Source organism: Grammomys surdaster, unplaced genomic scaffold, assembly GCF_004785775.1.
Source record: "Grammomys surdaster isolate TR1022 unplaced genomic scaffold, NIH_TR_1.0 63, whole genome shotgun sequence".
Lineage (NCBI taxonomy): Eukaryota > Metazoa > Chordata > Mammalia > Rodentia > Muridae > Grammomys > Grammomys surdaster.
The window spans coordinates 18,956,998-18,976,003 of NW_021604565.1; the positions used below are offsets into that span (position 1 = coordinate 18,956,998).

The following is a 19,006-nucleotide window of genomic DNA, read 5'->3' on the forward strand; positions in this document are numbered from 1 at the left end:
AGAAAGAAAGAAAGAAAGAAAGAAAGAAAGAAAGAAAGAAAGAAAGAAAGAAAGGAAGGAAGGAAGGAAGGAAGGAAGGAAGGAAGGAAGGAAGGAAGAAAGGAAGAAAGAAAGAGATAAACTTTAAAAAGGCTTTTGTTAGAGAAAGCAGATTATTAGAAGCCTTTGAGTCACATAGTTTCTGGTCGCAGTCTTACAGGAATGAAGCCCTATGCCTTCTCAGCATTCACAATAGAGCCATGTATATACCTCACTTAGCTCACTATCCTCTAAGATTGAGCCGATATCTCAGTGTCAGACTATGACTTGACACTGAAGCCCGTGAGATATCCTTGCAGCGTTTTCAGCATCTCAGTATCATAGGCCTGGACGGAAACCTCGTTCTGTGAAGAGGATCATCTGCACCATGCTTGCTTTCCACTTCATGCTATCCTTTGGTAGCAAGGTCAAAGACTGCTGCGTAAAGGACTAAACACAGCTTACCTATAGTTCTGCTTCTCATTTCCTATGTGGAATCTGTCGTACTGTGAGTAGGCTCGGTTCCCTTCCCAGTCCATCAGCTCGATCCTCAGCATGTACTGCCTCTGACTGGTTATTGCAAAAATGAACTCGTTCCCAAGCCAATATTCACCAGAGGGATTCCCAAAACCCTGGGAAAGAATAGAGACATACTCGTTACTCCAGAGGGAACTTTTACATGTTCCATGTCTGTTTTCTAAATAACAATCACAGTAACAAAGGTAGTTTTGCTTGCTTTTTACATTTTGTTTTAATTACAAACTTATTCTAGTACTTTCTTGTCGATAATTTCAATGTTAGGAATCAGTTTGAGGAGAGCACTTTCTTCTCCCCCCCCCCAAAAAAAATGACATTTTTACAGTGCTTTTTTTTGGATAATTATTTTAATTCTAACCTATTCTGCTGTGTTTTTCTCCACTGAAATTTACATCTAATTCCTGACATAGTAAAACATGTTGATTGTGACATTCTTGGGTTAAATTAATCTAGGTAGTAGGATTAATCAGGAAACAATTCTCAATTCAAAGTTTTCTCTTGACAAAGTTTTCCAAACATTAGTTGACATTTTAAACATAATTTGACTATTTCCAAATGAACAGCATCAGGATCCTATATCTTCTTTAATAGTAATATATCCATTGTTACCATTATTCAGCTATATTTTTCATTATCCTATGTTTTTATACTATACTTTTTTGAGATGATCCAATTCTTTCAGTGAGTTCAAAATTAATTTTAATAATCGAGTTTAGAAGACAGTAGACATTGTCGCTTAGATTTTTCACTGGCAAAGATTTAGGCTTGGAGGCAGAAGGCTGACAAGGAAGGGCTAGTGAGTGCATGAACTGACATCATTGTATCTAAAGCTCACCGAAACCTTATGTTTTCTTTGGAATTATTGAGGTAAGTACTGTCAAAATGTCAATATTTGGGGGGAGGAGAAAAACTGCTCCGCCCAAACTGATTCCTAACACGGAAGGTATCAATAAGAAAGAAACTGAGAAATTCCTGATATAGATATGGGGCCTTTGACAGTTGCTCAGAAAGCACTTCCTTGGTAATACCTGATGATCGAATGAGTTCCTTGTTTATCCATTGGTATTATTGAAGCAGTCTTGAGCTGCCTAGCAATAAAAACTGCACTGTCTTTGAGAATTCTCAAAAACAAATGAAGCAGTGGTGACAGTGAGCAACAGACACTAGAGTTTACAGACATTGAAAGGAAAGACGGGAAGGCAAAAGAAGCAAATGTTACAGGACTTCAGAAAAGAGACACCTAAATTGGTCATTGAAATGGGGCATTTGGTTGCTTCTCAGCCATAAAACCGAGAGCTGGCATAAACAAGAATCAGCTTCCAAATGGAGTCTTGTCCTTGAGAACATTCCATACAAATTCTCATCTGAAGAAACTCCTTAATCATGCTTATACATACAAATGTTTAAAAGACTAGGTCTTGTAAGCACAGGATATATATAATACATGGTTGTTTTACAAAGAAATGGACCATGGTTAGTTGGGAGCATTTATAATGAAGACTTAATCTGTATTTAAAAGTGTAAAGGAAGTATTATAATAATTACAATAGTCCTGATTGTCTCAAAGGTGATAAAATATGGAAAATATTTTTCTTGTCCAACTTAAAATCAGTTTTAACATCGAACAGAAGTTTACTGAACTTTTTCCCCATTAATCAACCTAAGAAAATGAATCGATGTTCCCTATTTCTTTTTAAAAATATGCTGGTCCTCAGTGGCTACTAATAATGCTCTAACTTTTTTCCATTACCTCTGACAATAGAATTGCTTCTGAAAAACTAGTAGTGTTGGTATCAGATCTCTGTTTGCCAGGTTAGTTGTTGAAATATCAGCAAATCGCAGTCCATTTTGTTTCATCTTAGTAGTTAGAGCAAATACCTAGTGTCTAAAGTTTGACACACACACACACACACACACACATATACACACGCAAGTGCATGTGGAGGCTGAAGTTGGAGATTTGGGCGTCTTCCTTTATTGTGTCCCCTTTGTCTCTTCTCACCTTACTTTTTGAGACAGGATCTCTTACTGAATCCTATCTCATCGTTGGATAGAATGTCTGGAGTCTTGCCTCAGTCTTCCAGTACTGGGAGTAGAAATGTTTGCTATAACATAGAGGTTTTTTTTTTATGTGGGTTCTGGGATTTTAATCCAGGTCCTCATTTTTGCTTCCCTACCCCTAGGCCACTCAGGCCTCACTTGCTGAAAGCTATGCAGTAGCAGAAAATATCAGTAATTTTTAGGATGTGGCAAAGATTTTACAGCATCTCAGAGGAGCAAGTGCTACATGCTAAGAAATCCAAAGTTTTCCTTCTTCAAGGCATACACATAACAGAAAATTATAGGACACCGAAACTCGGAGTTAGCAGTCTTCAACTTCAGCAATTGTTTGAAAGACAAGGAGGACCACTGGGATTTCCCTTGCAGCTTTCAGTTCAGACAAGCCAGAGCTGTCACTGCAGCCACTCGACAAGTCCCTTTGCTATGAAGCATTGAAACAAAGAATCAGCAGTCATATTCAATGTGAGCAGAGAGGCTGGGAATGATGAAGTGTTAAGTCTTAGGTCGCATATTTCCATGCTGTTGAAAGTGTTGTGTGGATAAAACTCCCCAGCTTCCCCAAGGGAAAGAACACTGATCCTGGGTGAGCCTCAAAAAAAAAAAATGAGCAAACCTGAGAGTCATTCCTACAAAAACTAAAAGCCTCTGCTCCTGCTCTCAGAGGGTAGTTTTGAAAGAATACACATAAAGTAAAATATTTCTTGCTCAACAGTTGGTTTTGCAGATACTTTTTTTTCCTTTCAGGAGGAAGCAACTGAAGAGAAAACCTTGTAACTTGCCTTTTAGAAACAAAATTTTAATTTCATGCACCTCACCTAGAAAACTTTCTAACTGGGCAAACAGTTTTACTACAATGAAGCAATATGGCTGTTGCAGAGGTAGTGGAGGGAGAAAACAGTCTAATGGCCAAGTGTGATGAAGCAGAAACAACTGTCTCAGCATGAAGATGACAGATAGGCCTGAAAGGGGAAATGGAAGTGGGTTCCCACATTAGTAAACTGCTGGGTAGTTTATCAGACACCACCATGTATCTGATGTGGGGAACAACGGCTTGGCTTGGATTAAGTAACCGGTCCTCTTATCTCTGCTACAGTTGAAGACTCCCTTTGACATACATTTTCAGTGGGACTTTCTGCTTCATTTATGTGGGGGAATTCGAGGGCAGAGAAGTAGGAGTGGGTAGGTGGGTGGGGGCACAACCTCATAGAATCAGGAGAAGGAGGATGGGATAGGGGGCTTCTGGGTGTGGGGGGGAAAATAGGGAAAGGGGATAACATCTGAAATGTAAATAAAATATCCAATAAAAAAAGAGAGACGGTTTCTTCATCTGCAAAACAGCGGTTAAGTGTGCAGTGTTATAAGAAGGACAAATACCCCAGATGCTTGCTTGAGTGTGCAGCACGTAAGAAAAACCTACTGAGAGGATCTGTCACAGTACACAGTCATTCTCTGCTTCTTGCCTTTCTTCTGTAAGACGGCAAGCTATGTGAAGGGCACAGGTATCCTCCTACTCTGTACCTTCTAAGTATCTCAGGGACTTTCATGGCTGAAATGTGATGTGTATATATCAATAGCATTCTTCAACAGGCTTCTAGGCATGAATGTGTTATGATAACGTGAGCATTGCTTAGAGGAACAAATGCTATTTTAACCCAAAAACGTAATTAAGAAATGAAAACTTAAAGCCAACTGTTTGTACAAATGAAGAGGCTGACCAATCCCTCCTCAGTCTTTGCTGCTTGCCTGTGAAGGAGAGTTCCCGGAATGTTCACAGTTTGAAGTTAACCCTTTAAACGGAACCTTCTGCAAAGCTGATTAGCTGATTTGGTGATAATGGAGATTGCAATGTTGGTGGTCCAGAGCCTAATTACGATTTTTCTTGAATCATCTTTATCTCCCCAAATAGCCTTTTCCTTGCCCATTTCTGTGTCAGCTAATGTCCTGTAACTAACAGGTAAAAACATCTTAGAATCAATAAACAGACAAAATTCTACTTTCCACCAAGCAAAGGGCTAATGATACAAAGATAGCCTCTCAGGCCTACAGCAGACTTCTCCTGTCTTGCTCTAACTCTCCTCACCGATGTTCCCACTACCCTGTGTTTAATAAGTCTTGACTTATGAACTTCCTTCATCTGTTATTATAGAAAACTTCGTGACACTGCTTCCGAGATGGAACATAGAATTGGGGTAACCTAAGTCTGTGTACTCAAGCCATGCATCCCAAGCAAAATATACCAAACCTTATACCCTTTGAGGTCTGTGTTATGTTTCTGAGTCAACACATCTTAATGGGAAAATACCTGTCTCTTTTTCCTCTCCTTTGATCCAATTTCTTTCTTTCTCTTTCTATATAGTTTAAATGCTTTAGGATCTAGAAAAGAAAATTTTAAGTTCTTAAACGTTAATAGCCAACCATTAATAATTCTGATGGCTCCTTTTACTAGGAAGTGAGTATCAGACCGAGCTGGGTGTTATTTATAAAGAGAGGTGAGTTACATTCCCCCACACATATAAAATTGAGAATGTCTGCAGTGTGCCTGAAGATCAGTATTTTCAAAAAGTTCCATAGGTAAGTTCTCTATGCAATCAAGGTAGAGAATCATACAAATATGACATTAAATAACTATGTACAAAATATGAAGAATATAGCAACCAGATAAAATTATCTGAATGAAGGAGGCAGGAAGCCACAAATTCATAATGGTCTATATACCAATAGTCAATTTTGATGATGGAACTGATAGAAATCAAATTTGTCCATAAATTACAGTGGTGCATAGCTTAATATACATATATATATATATACATATATATATATATATATATGCTTATCACAAGTCATTCTTTTATCTTAAAATTTCTGTAAAATCTTGATGCCCTGGAGAAGGGGAATGCCTGGGATGGGTACACTGTTAGAGCTGAAAGGAAGTGAGATGAGGGAAGAATCCTAGGAGGGGGAACCAGAAGGAAGTAACATTTGGGATATAAATAAATAAAATAATTAATTTTAAAACTTTTTAAAATGATAAGAATTTCGTTCTGATGGTAAGGAGGAAGAGATAAACAAACTTTAGCAAAAGGTATAGATTCTTCTGTTATGAATAAAATGGGCATCCATACATGTTTGAGTATGTTCTGTTCTGTCAATCATATTTGCACAAAGAACTTAGATGCCATGAAACAGATGCTCACTAATTTCATTTGTCTTGCAGTAGTTTAATAAAAGGGGAAACAGTGGAATTTAAAGAACAACAGTACTGACTTGAAATTGGCCTCAAGAGTCACATTATACTTTTAAAATACAGGGAGAGGAAAGGACCAATATTCATTAATTTTGCCAAAACCTGAAAAAATGTTCAATTTCAGTTTGCAATTTTTCTAGGTTAATAAAATAATTGTCTCTGATACTTTGTTTGTTTTGCCTGATAATGCTCGCAGGAAGTGTTGACTTTTTATAGAAGAAACAAAATTGAAACCAGACACAGTCCTTGTACTCTATGGGCTTCATTTTTCTTTCATACAAATTATTAAAGAAAGCAGATAAGCCTGGTTTTCCAAAGGTTCTTTTTACTCCACAATTAAAGTCCATGTTAGAAGTATCTCCTCCCACTGCTGAGACACTTAGCCCAAGAAAGTCAGGAAGGAATTTTGATGTAAAGACATTTTTCTTATATTTTTCATTATAGACATAATAGAAATATAATTTAAAAGATGTATCTAATTTCTTTTCAGAAACAACAACTCTCAGAAAGTACCTAGCTTCTCAAAAGGAAATGTTATTTTCAATAGGAAGCTTTGTTTATAGGGATAATTGTCTTTAAAACAAACCAAGTCTGTCCCCAGGGCATTAGTGACTGCCTGTCATAAAGCCGCCGCTTAGACAAGGTTTTGGGACTCTCTGGTTCATTTGCTTTATTTGCAGAAAGACTATTGGTGAGTGTGGTGTCTCTATGGCCTGAAGGAATACTATAGTCCATAAATACCCCATTAGAAGAACAACCACAGACTTTTCTATAAGCGTTAAATGCTTTTACAAGTCTGTAACTCAGATTTTGCTGGATATCCTACTAAGGAAGACCTAAGGGACAACAAAGTTCAAAAGGCTTCCATGGGCAAAAGCCAATATTGAGAATCAAGTCCTTTGCAACTTCCATGTTATGAGGAGCTTAAAAAGGAAAAAAAGATATTTTGTAATTTTGGGGGTTGACGACATTGACACAAAATTCTGGAAAACTTATTGGGAAAGGGTCAGGCCACATATATCAGTCAGTAGGAGTAATGACAGAGGGCCAGGCAGCAAGACAGGTGTAGGGGAGAGTCAAAGGTCATGACTACATTCAACGTCCCCAGAGTGGAGACTAGAAAAGACAAAGGAGGAAGAGCTTCATGCTTACTAGTGTGGTTTTCCCGAGTATATTCACCCTCAGTCAAGGAAGCTTGAACCCAGCATCCTGCAGGAAGGGAGTAGGTGTAGGTACGACTGATAAAGACTCACCTCCACCTTGCTTGGGGAAATACTGCTTTTTTGTTTTTAGGTGTAAATAAAAGGGAAAGGGAGTTGTGAGAAAGCTGTAGCACTTTTGACCCTGTACTTTGATGGACATTAGCCAAAGGATTCCTTTAATTTAGAAAATCTTCATACTCAATTTTGCCAAAATGTCTAAAAACTTCAGAACTAATTTCACTCTCAGACCATAAATAATTGACACTGAGGTGATACATTTTTCAAGGTTGAATAAAGCATGATAGCTTTTCTTATTTAACAATGAGGGGAAAGGATAAATTCCAATGGTTAACAAATAATTCTAGTCTGTTTCCAATAATGAAAACCCAGTTGTCAAAAAATGGATGCATTTGGTAAATATTTAAAAGACATGAATCAAATACATAGCTAACAACTCAGTACATCTTAACATTCTTCGTGTGCTAAGGAAGCAGATATTCAAAGGCAATAATTCACCATTTTGAAAACTGTATGATGACTTTACAATTCATTTATCTGTTACCATTAATTTAAATTATAATGTATGTCCAATTGAGTCGAATCTGTATACACACACACACACACACACACACACACACACACATATATATATATATATATATATATATATATATATATATATATCCTTTCTCTCATATTAATCCTATATTCTTAGGGTCAAAATAGTATGAGTTATGAGTTAAAGTGGTATGAGAAAAATAATACTCTGGGAGTAAACTTTTATAGTTCTTGAAGTTTGAGTCCTTGATAATAGTAATAATTACAGTTTATAGGAAGTTCAGTAAGCTTTTCTTATGCTGTGTTGAGTTTCTGTGCCATGCCTGGAGGCAGATGCAGAAGGTAAGGAGTGAGTTATACCGAAGTTATTCGGAGCCAAGAGGAAAACACAGTGAATCAAGTGATTTCCCCAGAACTGATCTACCAGTGAATGGCAGAATAAAAGCAATGTATTGTTACAGACTCATTTCAGGACCTTGTTTTCAAACTGAGAAATCCCACACTCACATTTGAGTAGAATCACATAAACAGAAAAGATATCTTACAAGCTAACCTATCATTCTAGTTCCTCATAACAATCCTGAAAGACAAGGTTCTATGTGTTACTGAAGGGTTTCAGTTGAACAAAGAACAGGGGTTATGTCTTAATAGAAGTCTATTTCATGATGGAAGGGATTACCACGATAGTTTTGTTTATAGTCTTTTCTTTTTTTTCTTTTCACTTTTGGTGAGAAAAATGTTAGAAGGTCAAATCAAGGACTTTACATAAATTTTAATGTAAAAATCATGAAAAGCTTCTACCCTTAAAACAGCTCTAAAAGTTTACCTCTGTACTTGGGAAATGTTAACTTTAACATGAGAACTGTGACTGTCATTGCACCAAGAGAAGTCCTGGATGGTCACATGCAAAGGTTATACAGAGCCACTCCCATTCGGAGCTCAACAAGTTGAAAAGGTGTGAGAGAGGTCACAGCTAGTATCCATCTTGCTCCATGACCTGTGGCCCTGCACAGCTTCCTGTCCTGATACCCAGCCTGAGTCGAAGTTCTAGTTTCTCCCACTAGGAACAAACTCAAGAGGGCATAACAGATCACCAAATAATTATAGTAATACATTTTCCTTTCTATTACACATATGGAAATAATTTACTGAATATGATTTATGAATATTTTGTGTATAATGGAAATAATGTCTTTAATGTGAGAATTGTTATTTTAAATAACTCAAAAATATATAGAAGTGCAAGGGTTTATCATATATTGTGCATGAAGATAACCCAATGATAAAACATCAAGAGCCATTGTAAACTCTTCTGCCTTACCATTTTATACTCCTTCCAGCCCCTCTGGAAATCCAGGCTTCCATCTTCACGGTGTTGTATTACTGTCCAACCTCCCCCATTCACATCCATATTGCAAAATACCTGGGAAGCAACAGGGAAATAATGGAAAGTGGAAATTACATACATCGTTGAAAAATGTAGATCTGATATATTTCAAAATATACCTAGGACAGGCAGGCTTCTCCTGTAAGAAGAGGAAAACAACTACATTTCACATACATTTATTGGTTACTTCTCCCTCAGTTCATATTTTTACTGCTCCTGATAAAGTTCCATTGGAAATGTTTAATTATTTCTAAAAATATAAATTTTCCAGCTGAAAAGTAATAACCTTAGTTCAGGTCACATAACAGTTTTAGAGGTTGAGATGTAGGTCAGTGGTAGCATGCTTGTCTTGTATGTGCAAAGCCCTGGCCAGGGTCAACCCATACTAGTACTCACTGAAAAACTTAAAAATATCAAATTGAAATAGGCACTTGTGGAAGTTTATATTTAAAAAAATTATAAATGGTCCCAATGCTACATGTTATTTTTTGGCCAATATATAAGGTTCAATATTATTTTATGTTTTATTGGAATATTAATGTAATTAAGAATAAAGGATTCAATTTTGTGTATCTTATTTCAGGACTTATGCCTTCTATACTATATTACATTAATAATTACTCTTTATTGTTGAATATTACACAAGGGACAAAATTAGGTGAATAAATTGTTAAAAAATGCACTGTTTAAATTTTAGTCATGAACAATATGGCTGAGTGTATGCCTCTTTGCCTCTTGCCTGTGACAAGTTTTTTTTTTTCTATGTAGAATAGTCATTCAAAGATTCAATGATTATTTCAATTATTCTACATAGAAGAACATTTATTTTAAAATGGATTCATTTCCCCCACCTATCTGTAATCACATTTACAGAAATACATTGTAAAGTGATTACTCTGGAAAGCAGTCACTGTGACTCATGACATATGCATCTGGCAGTTTGATTCTTCAAGAGCTAGAATATGAAGAACACCATTCGTACATCAATTGAATGGTGAAGCATTTTGAATGGTGAAATGTGTGGAAACAAGGCACCTGCACCAAGCTGGCACTGTAGCAGGATCTTTCCCCTGAGGCACTGTGATAGAGCACAGATGGCCAAAGGGTATGAAAACAAAGGCAAGAACACTCATTCACAGCAGAATAATTTCCTCTACTTCTTGGAGTGAAGGAACTAAGACATGCGTGCCTGTGTGTGCATATGAATTAGGACACCTGGTCTCCTGAGGGCTCTACCTCTAGTTTGACACTTACCCTTATGTCTTTATTATTCTAGGAATTGAGTCATCTCCAAATTCATACATTTAAATTCCTTTTCCAAGATCACTCCTCTGCTCTTCTAACTTTCTGCATCTGCTGTGTGTCCTTGCTATGACTCCTAACAAGTCTTCTCTTAACTATAGAATATTCACTAATCCCCCCTTAATGTTAATATATTCATCTACTTGTTCTTTCATTCAACATGCATTCTTTGGCATTGACTCTATATTACAGTAGAGGAGATTAAGATAAATAGAAAATGGATTATGCCCTCAAAACACCTTGACATTTCAATACCGATTGTTCTCATGGAGGTAAGAAGGCAGCAGAGTCCATAATTTTCCAACTTCAGTGACATTATGAATAATAGCAGTAGTGATATAAATAGACTTAATACAAAGAGCTAACACTTAAGAAAAGAAATGATTGTCACTTAGGACATCATGTTGCATGTAGCATGGCCACCCAGTAAAAGGAGTATCAAAGGGTAGTCAGAGATGAGGTGATCTACTGGAGGCAGACCAAGGGTATATCAGCAAGAACATGGGAGGATAGTGACAAGACTACTTATGTCAGGTAATTTGAACATTTAATGTGCATTTTCTAACTTGATCCAGAACAGAATATGAAGATATGCTTATTATATCCACTCTACAGATACCACACTGAGATTTAAAATATTAGCGTAGCCTACCAATGGTTACAATTAGCATTTATGGTGAATCCAGAAGTTGAGCTGGATTATAACAAAGATTTAGGATTTGAACCCTCTGTATGCCTAATTCAAGTTTATTGGTAATAATGTAACTAAAACCAATTTTAAATAAAGAAAAATTGCTTAGGAGTGAGTGGGGGCAGTTATAAATAAGTTTTAGTAAATAATTGCTATACAGACAAACAATATACATCAATAACTTGTAAATGGGCACATATTTGATTTTATTTGTTATCTCTAGTTTCTTACATAGTAACCTATTGTAGATATTAAATTAATATTCATTACAGTCACAGATGAGAAAATGTAACTAACAGAATCCCAAGAAATAGAGTTATATGTGGGGATGGGAAGGAGATAAAATTAATAAACCATTTCAGACCAGTTGCGTTAAATGAAGTATTTTAAAATATCTACAAACTTGAAATGAAGGAGGCGTTAATGATCTTGGCCCAAGAGATTTCAGGATCCTTACATGACTAAACTCAGGTAGAAGAGTTTAAGTGGAACATATATAGAGATTCCAAAGGAACACCCAAGGCAACTAAGATTTGAAAGTAATGGAAGTTAGAATACCAAGGAAACATTCTGCTATGAGAAAGTAATGTCACTTGTTTCTTAATGAAATTTCAAACTGTATTAATTGATTAATCCAAAAAAATCTCTGTCATGTATTTATATGTATGTATGTATGTATGTATGTATGTATGTATCTGCATGAATCTCTCTATCTACCTACCCATCTATTAATCTATCTACCCACCCACCTACCTATCTATCTATCAATCTATCAATCTATCTATCAATCATCTATCTATCTATCTATCTATCTATCTATCTCCCTTTCTATCTATCTCCCTTTCTATCTATCCTCATTCTTTCCTTTGCCCCCATGTGCATTTATATCTTGATGGAACTTTAGCCACCAACAAAAGTTAGTGTCTAAAGCTATAAATTCTACCTAGATACTCATAAAAGTCATCACTACATTTCTACATTTACAAAGTATAGAGAAAACTTTAGTATGAGTTTTTAAGGACTGTTACTTAATGTAATTCTACATACTTTGTTCTAAATCACTCACAGTTTTCTTCCTGAAACACAGCTGTCCTTTTAAAAGGAGGCATCTACCAACAACTTGTAATATTAAGTGTTGTGAATACATTTTGAGAAGACCCAGAGAAAAACAGAGGAAAAGATGTTAAGGGGTTTGAAGTGGGTCTGATTCCTGTGAACATGCAACAGTAATAATGATACCAGATGCCATTTCAGGAATACAGGGACAAAAGAACTAAACTGACTTGAGAGTTAGATAAAGCTTCAACTCTGCGTTCTCTCATTTGTGTGTGTGTGTGTGTGTGTGTGTGTGTGTGTGTGTGTGTATGTGTGTGTGTATGTGTGTGTATGTGAAGATTAAGGGAACACAGAATTCTTCAGCAGTATTTGGAATAAGGACTCTTAGATCTTAAATATACTTTACAGACAATATAATACAGGCTTTTATTATTTATTACCTATTGTTTGCATTTAGTATAATATTTAGTGCATTGAAGTATTGTTATATATGACATTGAATTTTATTTTAGTTGTTATAATTTATTATGAATAGAATGAACTATTCAAAATCAAATTATGCAAATGTTCAACAAATTTGTCTTATGAATATGATTTCTGGGTTCTGTTTACTACTATTGATATCGTATGACTGATCATGCTAATATATCTACTTAAGTTGGATTCAGTCTTGAAAAAATAAAAGGAAAGAAAACCCATTTTTTAAATCTATATTCAGAAGAAAAGTAAAATGTCCCTTCCTAACATATTAAGGACATTCCCTGGAATAAATAATCAATTTCAGAAGGATCTGAGACATGAGAGACCTGAAGAGTTCGTTTGTTGGTCTTGTGTGGTCTGTGCTATCTGGCATGTTGTTCCTGTGGACAGGGGCCTGCTGTATTTGCTACATCTGTTGCATCTATTCATTCTATGACTGGGGCTTAGCTCTGTCCAAGAAAAGGCTGAACTGGCTTCGTCCCCAGGCGAGGTCAAAGCTCTCAAGCATTAAACACCTTTTAACTTAATACAAAGATTTAAATCCAAACAAAAGGGGAGAATTTGATTCACATAGTTTTTACGCTTCTATGCTTTATACAAATTGGAATGATTAACCTTCTGGATGCTAATTATTTTTCCATAACCTTAAATGGAAAAGGCTTAACACATTTGTTACAGTACTTTCTCAAGAATTTAGAGGAATTATGCGTTCAGAAACAAATTTTTAATATTTTACAATAAGACTTATGATTTAATGGTTTGTTTTTGGATGAAGCTAAGTTGACTACAGGGCATTTGGCTTTAAACACTTGTGAAATGAAAAGAGAAATTCTGTTTCCCACTACTGTGCCTCGAAGGGAATGCAGAGGGAAATAACCACAAACCATGAATACTATGAAACAAAGGAAAGATATAAAAGATAGAATTCTCATTTTCTATCTGTTTGGAAAACAACAAATCATCCTAAACCACTGCATTTGCCTTCCACATGACATTTAAAACAATGCTTTCAAACTTTGGCAATTGTTTCCTTATTTGACATAAAACAATGCCAGTCAAAATAGACTGTGGCAGCATGCTCAGGACCTTTAAAGGTTCAAGACTGATGAGGTCCCAGTGGTCAGAGGAGGAAGTAGACAGAAACTCCCATCCCTAACCAAGAAGCCATCTCCAACTGACATCTACTTACAAAGGAAAAAAATTCTTCAATACAGTCTCACTGAGTGGATTAACCACACTTAAGTGTACACCCCATTCCCACCAGTAGAAGTCTAACACAAAAGGAACTCAATGATCATTTGTAGATTTTTAGTTTCACAGTACTGTGTCTGGACATTTTTTTGTATTACTGGATTTTTGCTTGTATATTATGGCTTCGGAATTTGTTTCTGTTTTTGTTTTGTCATCATGTGTGTGTGAGTGTGTGTGTATCTTGTGTTTTCTCTTATTCTTTTTTATTATAGTTTGTTTTTTAAAGAAAGGCAAAAGACATGGAGTTGAGTGGATGGCAAGGGGAGGATTTGGAAAGAGTAAGGGAAGGGAACAGTGGTTAGAAGATAGGATATGAAAAGAATGCTACTAAGTTAAATAAATAAATAAATAGTTCTGCTATATTGCGGTCCCAACATCTCCTAATAAATGAGCATTTTCTGTTATTCACTTTTGTGTGTTTTCTTAACTAGTCCAATTTTATTGATTGCTTCATATTCCATATCATACACACTTAATTTTAGTATTGCTAGGTTTTTATAGATGAGTATACTTAACCTGTGATGAACTTGTGAGAACATTACATAAAGAATAGAAGAAAAGAGAGGAGCTTCTGCTAAGCACACTTAAGAGTAGTAGCAACTGTTTTGTTGACCATACCCCACTCTAATTAAGAGGGGCAAATAATGAATTTTCTCCATTCATATTAGCTTCTAAATTCAATAATCAGCTTCTGAAATTGTATAGAACTCATAAATATGTGTTCTTTCTCTGGCCATGGTAAATGATTATAATAAGAGATTTCAAACAAAATTGTGTTACCAGTCTTAAAAAGTATAGGAACATCAGTCTGAATCAAAGAACAATATTGCTACTTGTGAAAGAATTCTGTTAGGCGCAGCTGTCTTTTACTACATATGTGTCGTGCCAGGAGGTGGGACAACAGTTGTGATGTAAATAAATAAATAAAAATAAAGTGTGTAAAAATCATAATGGAAAACAAAAGGAATTCTGTTAAGGGAAAGAAAAAAATCTTTAAATTCCTAATGAGAATACTTTTAATTTACACAATGAAAAGGCTGAAAGACCCTTTTCTAATGTGGTGACTAGCTCTTATATTGAGTTCCTCAAGAGACTGGTTTAAAAATACACTTCCACAAATAATAGAATTTGCACCAAATAGAGCTTCAAAGATGTACTTTAACACATAAAATCTAAATTATTAAATCAATAAGGTCAAGTATCATTTGGATGAAAGTTAAGTAAACGTGAAATGTACACTTTATGAGATAGGACAAAGTCACTCTTTCCACTCTAACGGGAGCAATGTTTAGCATGGAGCCTGGATATCCATTGATTCTCAAACAGTTTGAAAGAGAGCTGAAATGAGCTTCTATATAAACTAAATTATGGGAACGGAGATTCACAGAATGAGTGATGTTTTGTTCTACTGTTCTTCAAGAACTTCACAATAGTATCAGTGGTGGAATGAACAAGTCTAAAGATTTTCTCTCATCCATCGCCTTCCTGGGCTTATATATGTTTAAATTCATGGAAATAACAGGATCTTAGGAATCCACAGGATATTCACTTAATTTTTTAAGTTAACTTGTACAGGGCAACTGCCAAGATATTTAGGACTCTGGTTTTCTGCAGTGCAGATAGATTAAATGCATACACCTTTAGCTACCTTATGTCCCCAAGAACAAATTGTCATACTTACATGCTACTGGCATTGTGTGTGTGTGTGTGCGCGTGTGTGTGTGTGTGTGTGTGTACTTCTCATCTCTAGTATATTCATATTTTTACATGTTTCTGTGTTTTATTTTATTTTAAGTAACACATTACATGATCCAAAGAATGTTGCCCAGAATGCACACAGAACAGGCAGGTGAAATCAAAGATCTTTTGTGAGTGGCTGAGGTGGGAGCACAGAGGGTTGCCCATGTTATCTTTGCCTCATCTTGTGCCTTTTACTTCATCTTCCCCACTCTCACCTGTAGAGCAAAACTGAAGGTTTCTGTCAAAAAGAAAATATTGTTTCAAGGAAAGAGAAAAACACTGAGACAGCCATAACCAGTAGTACTTATTAAAATCAGGATGAAGAGACAGGGGTATAAAGAGATCCAGCCTTTGACTGAACTAGGACTCTAAACCAGACACCAGGCCTTGTGTGATATGTGGCACACTGGTATCCTAGATTCACCTCCCTTGCTTATCAGAAGGTCCCAAAGTCAAGAAAACTGTTGGACTTAGTGATATCAGGTAGACATGCTGATGATGTCACGGCCAGGTCATGGTTTTCTTCATTTGCTCATTCTAGTTCTGATTTATTAAGGGCCTACTGTGTGCAGAAAGCATGCCTGGCATGTTTAAAAAAAGCCACAGTGCCTATTTTGTAGAACTATAATTACTGAAATATTATACAAAATTCTCTGGGGATATCCAGGAAGGTCAAATAATGTGCCCTTTTCACAGGATTCAAAGAAAATGAAGATGCATAAACAGGTGCGGCAAAGGATGGAAGAAAGTGTTTTATCCAAGAACAGGCATCTGTCTTTGAACCTTCTAAATGCAGCAGAACTTTTGCATGATAAAGCGCAGGAAGGTCTGATCACACTGTCTTTGACTGCCTTATCTTAAGGTCCCTATATAACCTCCATTAAAGGCACCTCTAGCACCTCTGAAGTATTTGGGAACTCTAAATGACCATCTGTTCTAATACACTGAGAATTGTTAGTTTTGCATTTATATCCTTTGACAGTGACTGGTAAATGAATGACATCTAATTAATTGTACATAGATGAATGATTTAATGGATGAATGCAGAGGGGGCGGGCCTCTAAAACAGATAGGATAGCAAGATGTTGCTTAACTGCTTCCAAGTTTACTTTGGGCACTGGTCAACATGAAGAATAGTATGTTCTTCTCACATGCACTCATGTATCTATGAGAGAACAGCCTTTCACAATTGTGTGCTAAGATAGGCCACATTTCTCCCACATTAACAGGAGCAATAATTCTGTAAATCCCTGGAGTTGACCTGCTCTCTTGCTGGAAGTTACATGCTTCCTGAGATCTTGGGACTTTGAAAGATCACTCTAATATGTTCTTATGTACAGAGAGGAAATGTGACACCAGCATGTAGTTTTTACAAAACAAAAAACAAACAAACAAAAACAAACAACAACAACGAAACATATCTGAGCACATCCAAGAAACAGAAGAAGACAAAAGTTTATGCCATAGACAAATCAGAGGTACAGAGGTAAGAGACTGTCTGCAGAATATGGGTTCATCCTCTATGGAGCGTTGAAACAGAATCATTCTGGTAACAGAAAAAGAGCAGCTGATATACACACGTGCATGTGCATGTGCATGTGTGTGTGCGTGTGTGTGAAAGTGTATCCGATGTGCATCTTGTTCAACAACTCACAAATTTGTTTGATTATATAGCAATTCAACCAGGATCTGCTTTACATCTCATAAACAAGCACTTCTGATCTTACCTTTTTGGGTTCTGGCATATTATTAAAATAAATAGTGTAGATTCCACTCTTATTAAAACCAGCTTGATATACATCTGCACAGTCTCGAAATGGTTTCTCTTCTTCTCTTTTTCCTCCTTTTAGCAAAACTGCAAATTAAAAGAGAGAGATTTTAATATATAAATAAGAATATCAGTATTATTACTACCCAACGGACTACAAACAGCATGTCTTTGCTACCTTCACACAATATCTATACTGCATATCCTGAAAAAATAAAACATACTTCCAGTCAAATAACTGGTAAGTTTAAAAAATTGAGAGAAAAACCTGTGGATCAATTTCTAATTATATACTACTCTTATATCAGTTTCGTTATTTTGGGTATTCTATATCCTCAAAATCTCATCCTGTTGGACAAATGACGTGATTATGTAATGCTTTCTATTGGTAGCAATTTATGTCAATCTTTCCTATCAAACTTATGAAACAGTCTTATTTAAATTTCAAAGAGATGTTTGATTTATTTATTGCATTGTTGGGAATCTCACATATTAGGTATATACTCTACCAATGAGTTATATAGCTCAAACCCCAGGGTTAAAAAGATGCCAAAACATTTAAAAAGTACAAATTCTAATTAGTTCTTTGAGAGCGTCCTACATTCATGTAGTGCTTATTGATTGATCCACCTCGTCCTTTTTCCAGTGCCTCGCACCCCCATCCCTCTTGACTTTTTTTAAATGACTCAGGCAGTTCTATATTTTATGTCCATATACTGTTCAGTGTGGGGTCACCCAGGGGAACATAGTTGACCTGCCAGGAACTGTACCCTTAAATAAAACTAACCCTCCTTCCTTTAGAGTTGGCCAACTATTCCTAGTTCTTCAGTTACAGGTATAAGGTTGTGAATCCCTGCTTCCTCTATGCTAGAATGTTGACTGGCTTTTCGTCATAAAGGTCTATGGAGGCAATCATATCTGCCATGAGTACAGTGGTTCTGTCATGCCAGGACAACACTGCTTGTTCCAGTCTTCCCTGACCTCTGCCTCTTAAGAACATTTCTTCCTGTCTTTTGCAATGGTTCCCAAGTCTTGGTGAAAGAGTTGATTATATATGTCTCATTTCCAGCTGAACCCTCCACAGATGCTTATTTCCAGGTCTATGACCAGTTGTGAGTTTCTACATTTACCACTAGCCGCTGGACAAAGACATTTCTCCAGTGATGTTTGAGAGTGGCTTTAGAGAAATGAATTCAGAGGGTAGTGTGACACTATGTCCAGTTTGTGACCTAAGAGTGTACTTATCCCTAAGGCTTGTGGCCTCTGTAACCATGGGCTGTTGGGTACATTTACAGTACCAGCCATTCTTTTCCTCTTGTAGACATAATCAGAACAAATTGTACACTTGTACCTCATGACACTTGTACCATTATCACACTTGTGGAACTATATAGAGAATAGCTATAATTAATTTATAGGCTTTTATGATTTCTAGAATTTAAGGTGATAGATTTCTAAACTTATTCCTAAGCTTAATTTCTAAATGTTATTAATTTGCCTATTTTGTATCATCTGTGTGATGATTTTACTTCAGGTTATTAGTTAACACACAAAACACAGTTAAACTTTCTTTCTAGGTTTTAAAATTGGCTTATAAATTCGTAAACTTTTTATCTTTCTTCCTTTTAAATATATTTTATACACACACATAAACACACATAGATAGATAGATAGATAGATAGATAGATAGATAGATAGATAGATAGATAGA

General features: G+C 36.0%; 1 protein-coding gene across 1 annotated transcript in view; it reads right to left on the reverse strand.

Annotated features, from left to right (window-relative positions):
* The window catches only part of Angpt1 (angiopoietin 1), a 237,252-nt gene that overhangs the window by 33,777 nt on the left and 184,469 nt on the right, over window positions 1-19,006 (reverse strand). Inside the window, exons 5-7 of the mRNA XM_028766217.1 lie at window positions 17,255-17,382; window positions 8,942-9,043; window positions 484-650 (exon numbers count right to left, since the gene is read on the reverse strand). Of these exons, the coding sequence (XP_028622050.1) occupies window positions 484-650; window positions 8,942-9,043; window positions 17,255-17,382 (397 nt within the window). The remainder of the gene's footprint in view (window positions 1-483; window positions 651-8,941; window positions 9,044-17,254; window positions 17,383-19,006) is intronic.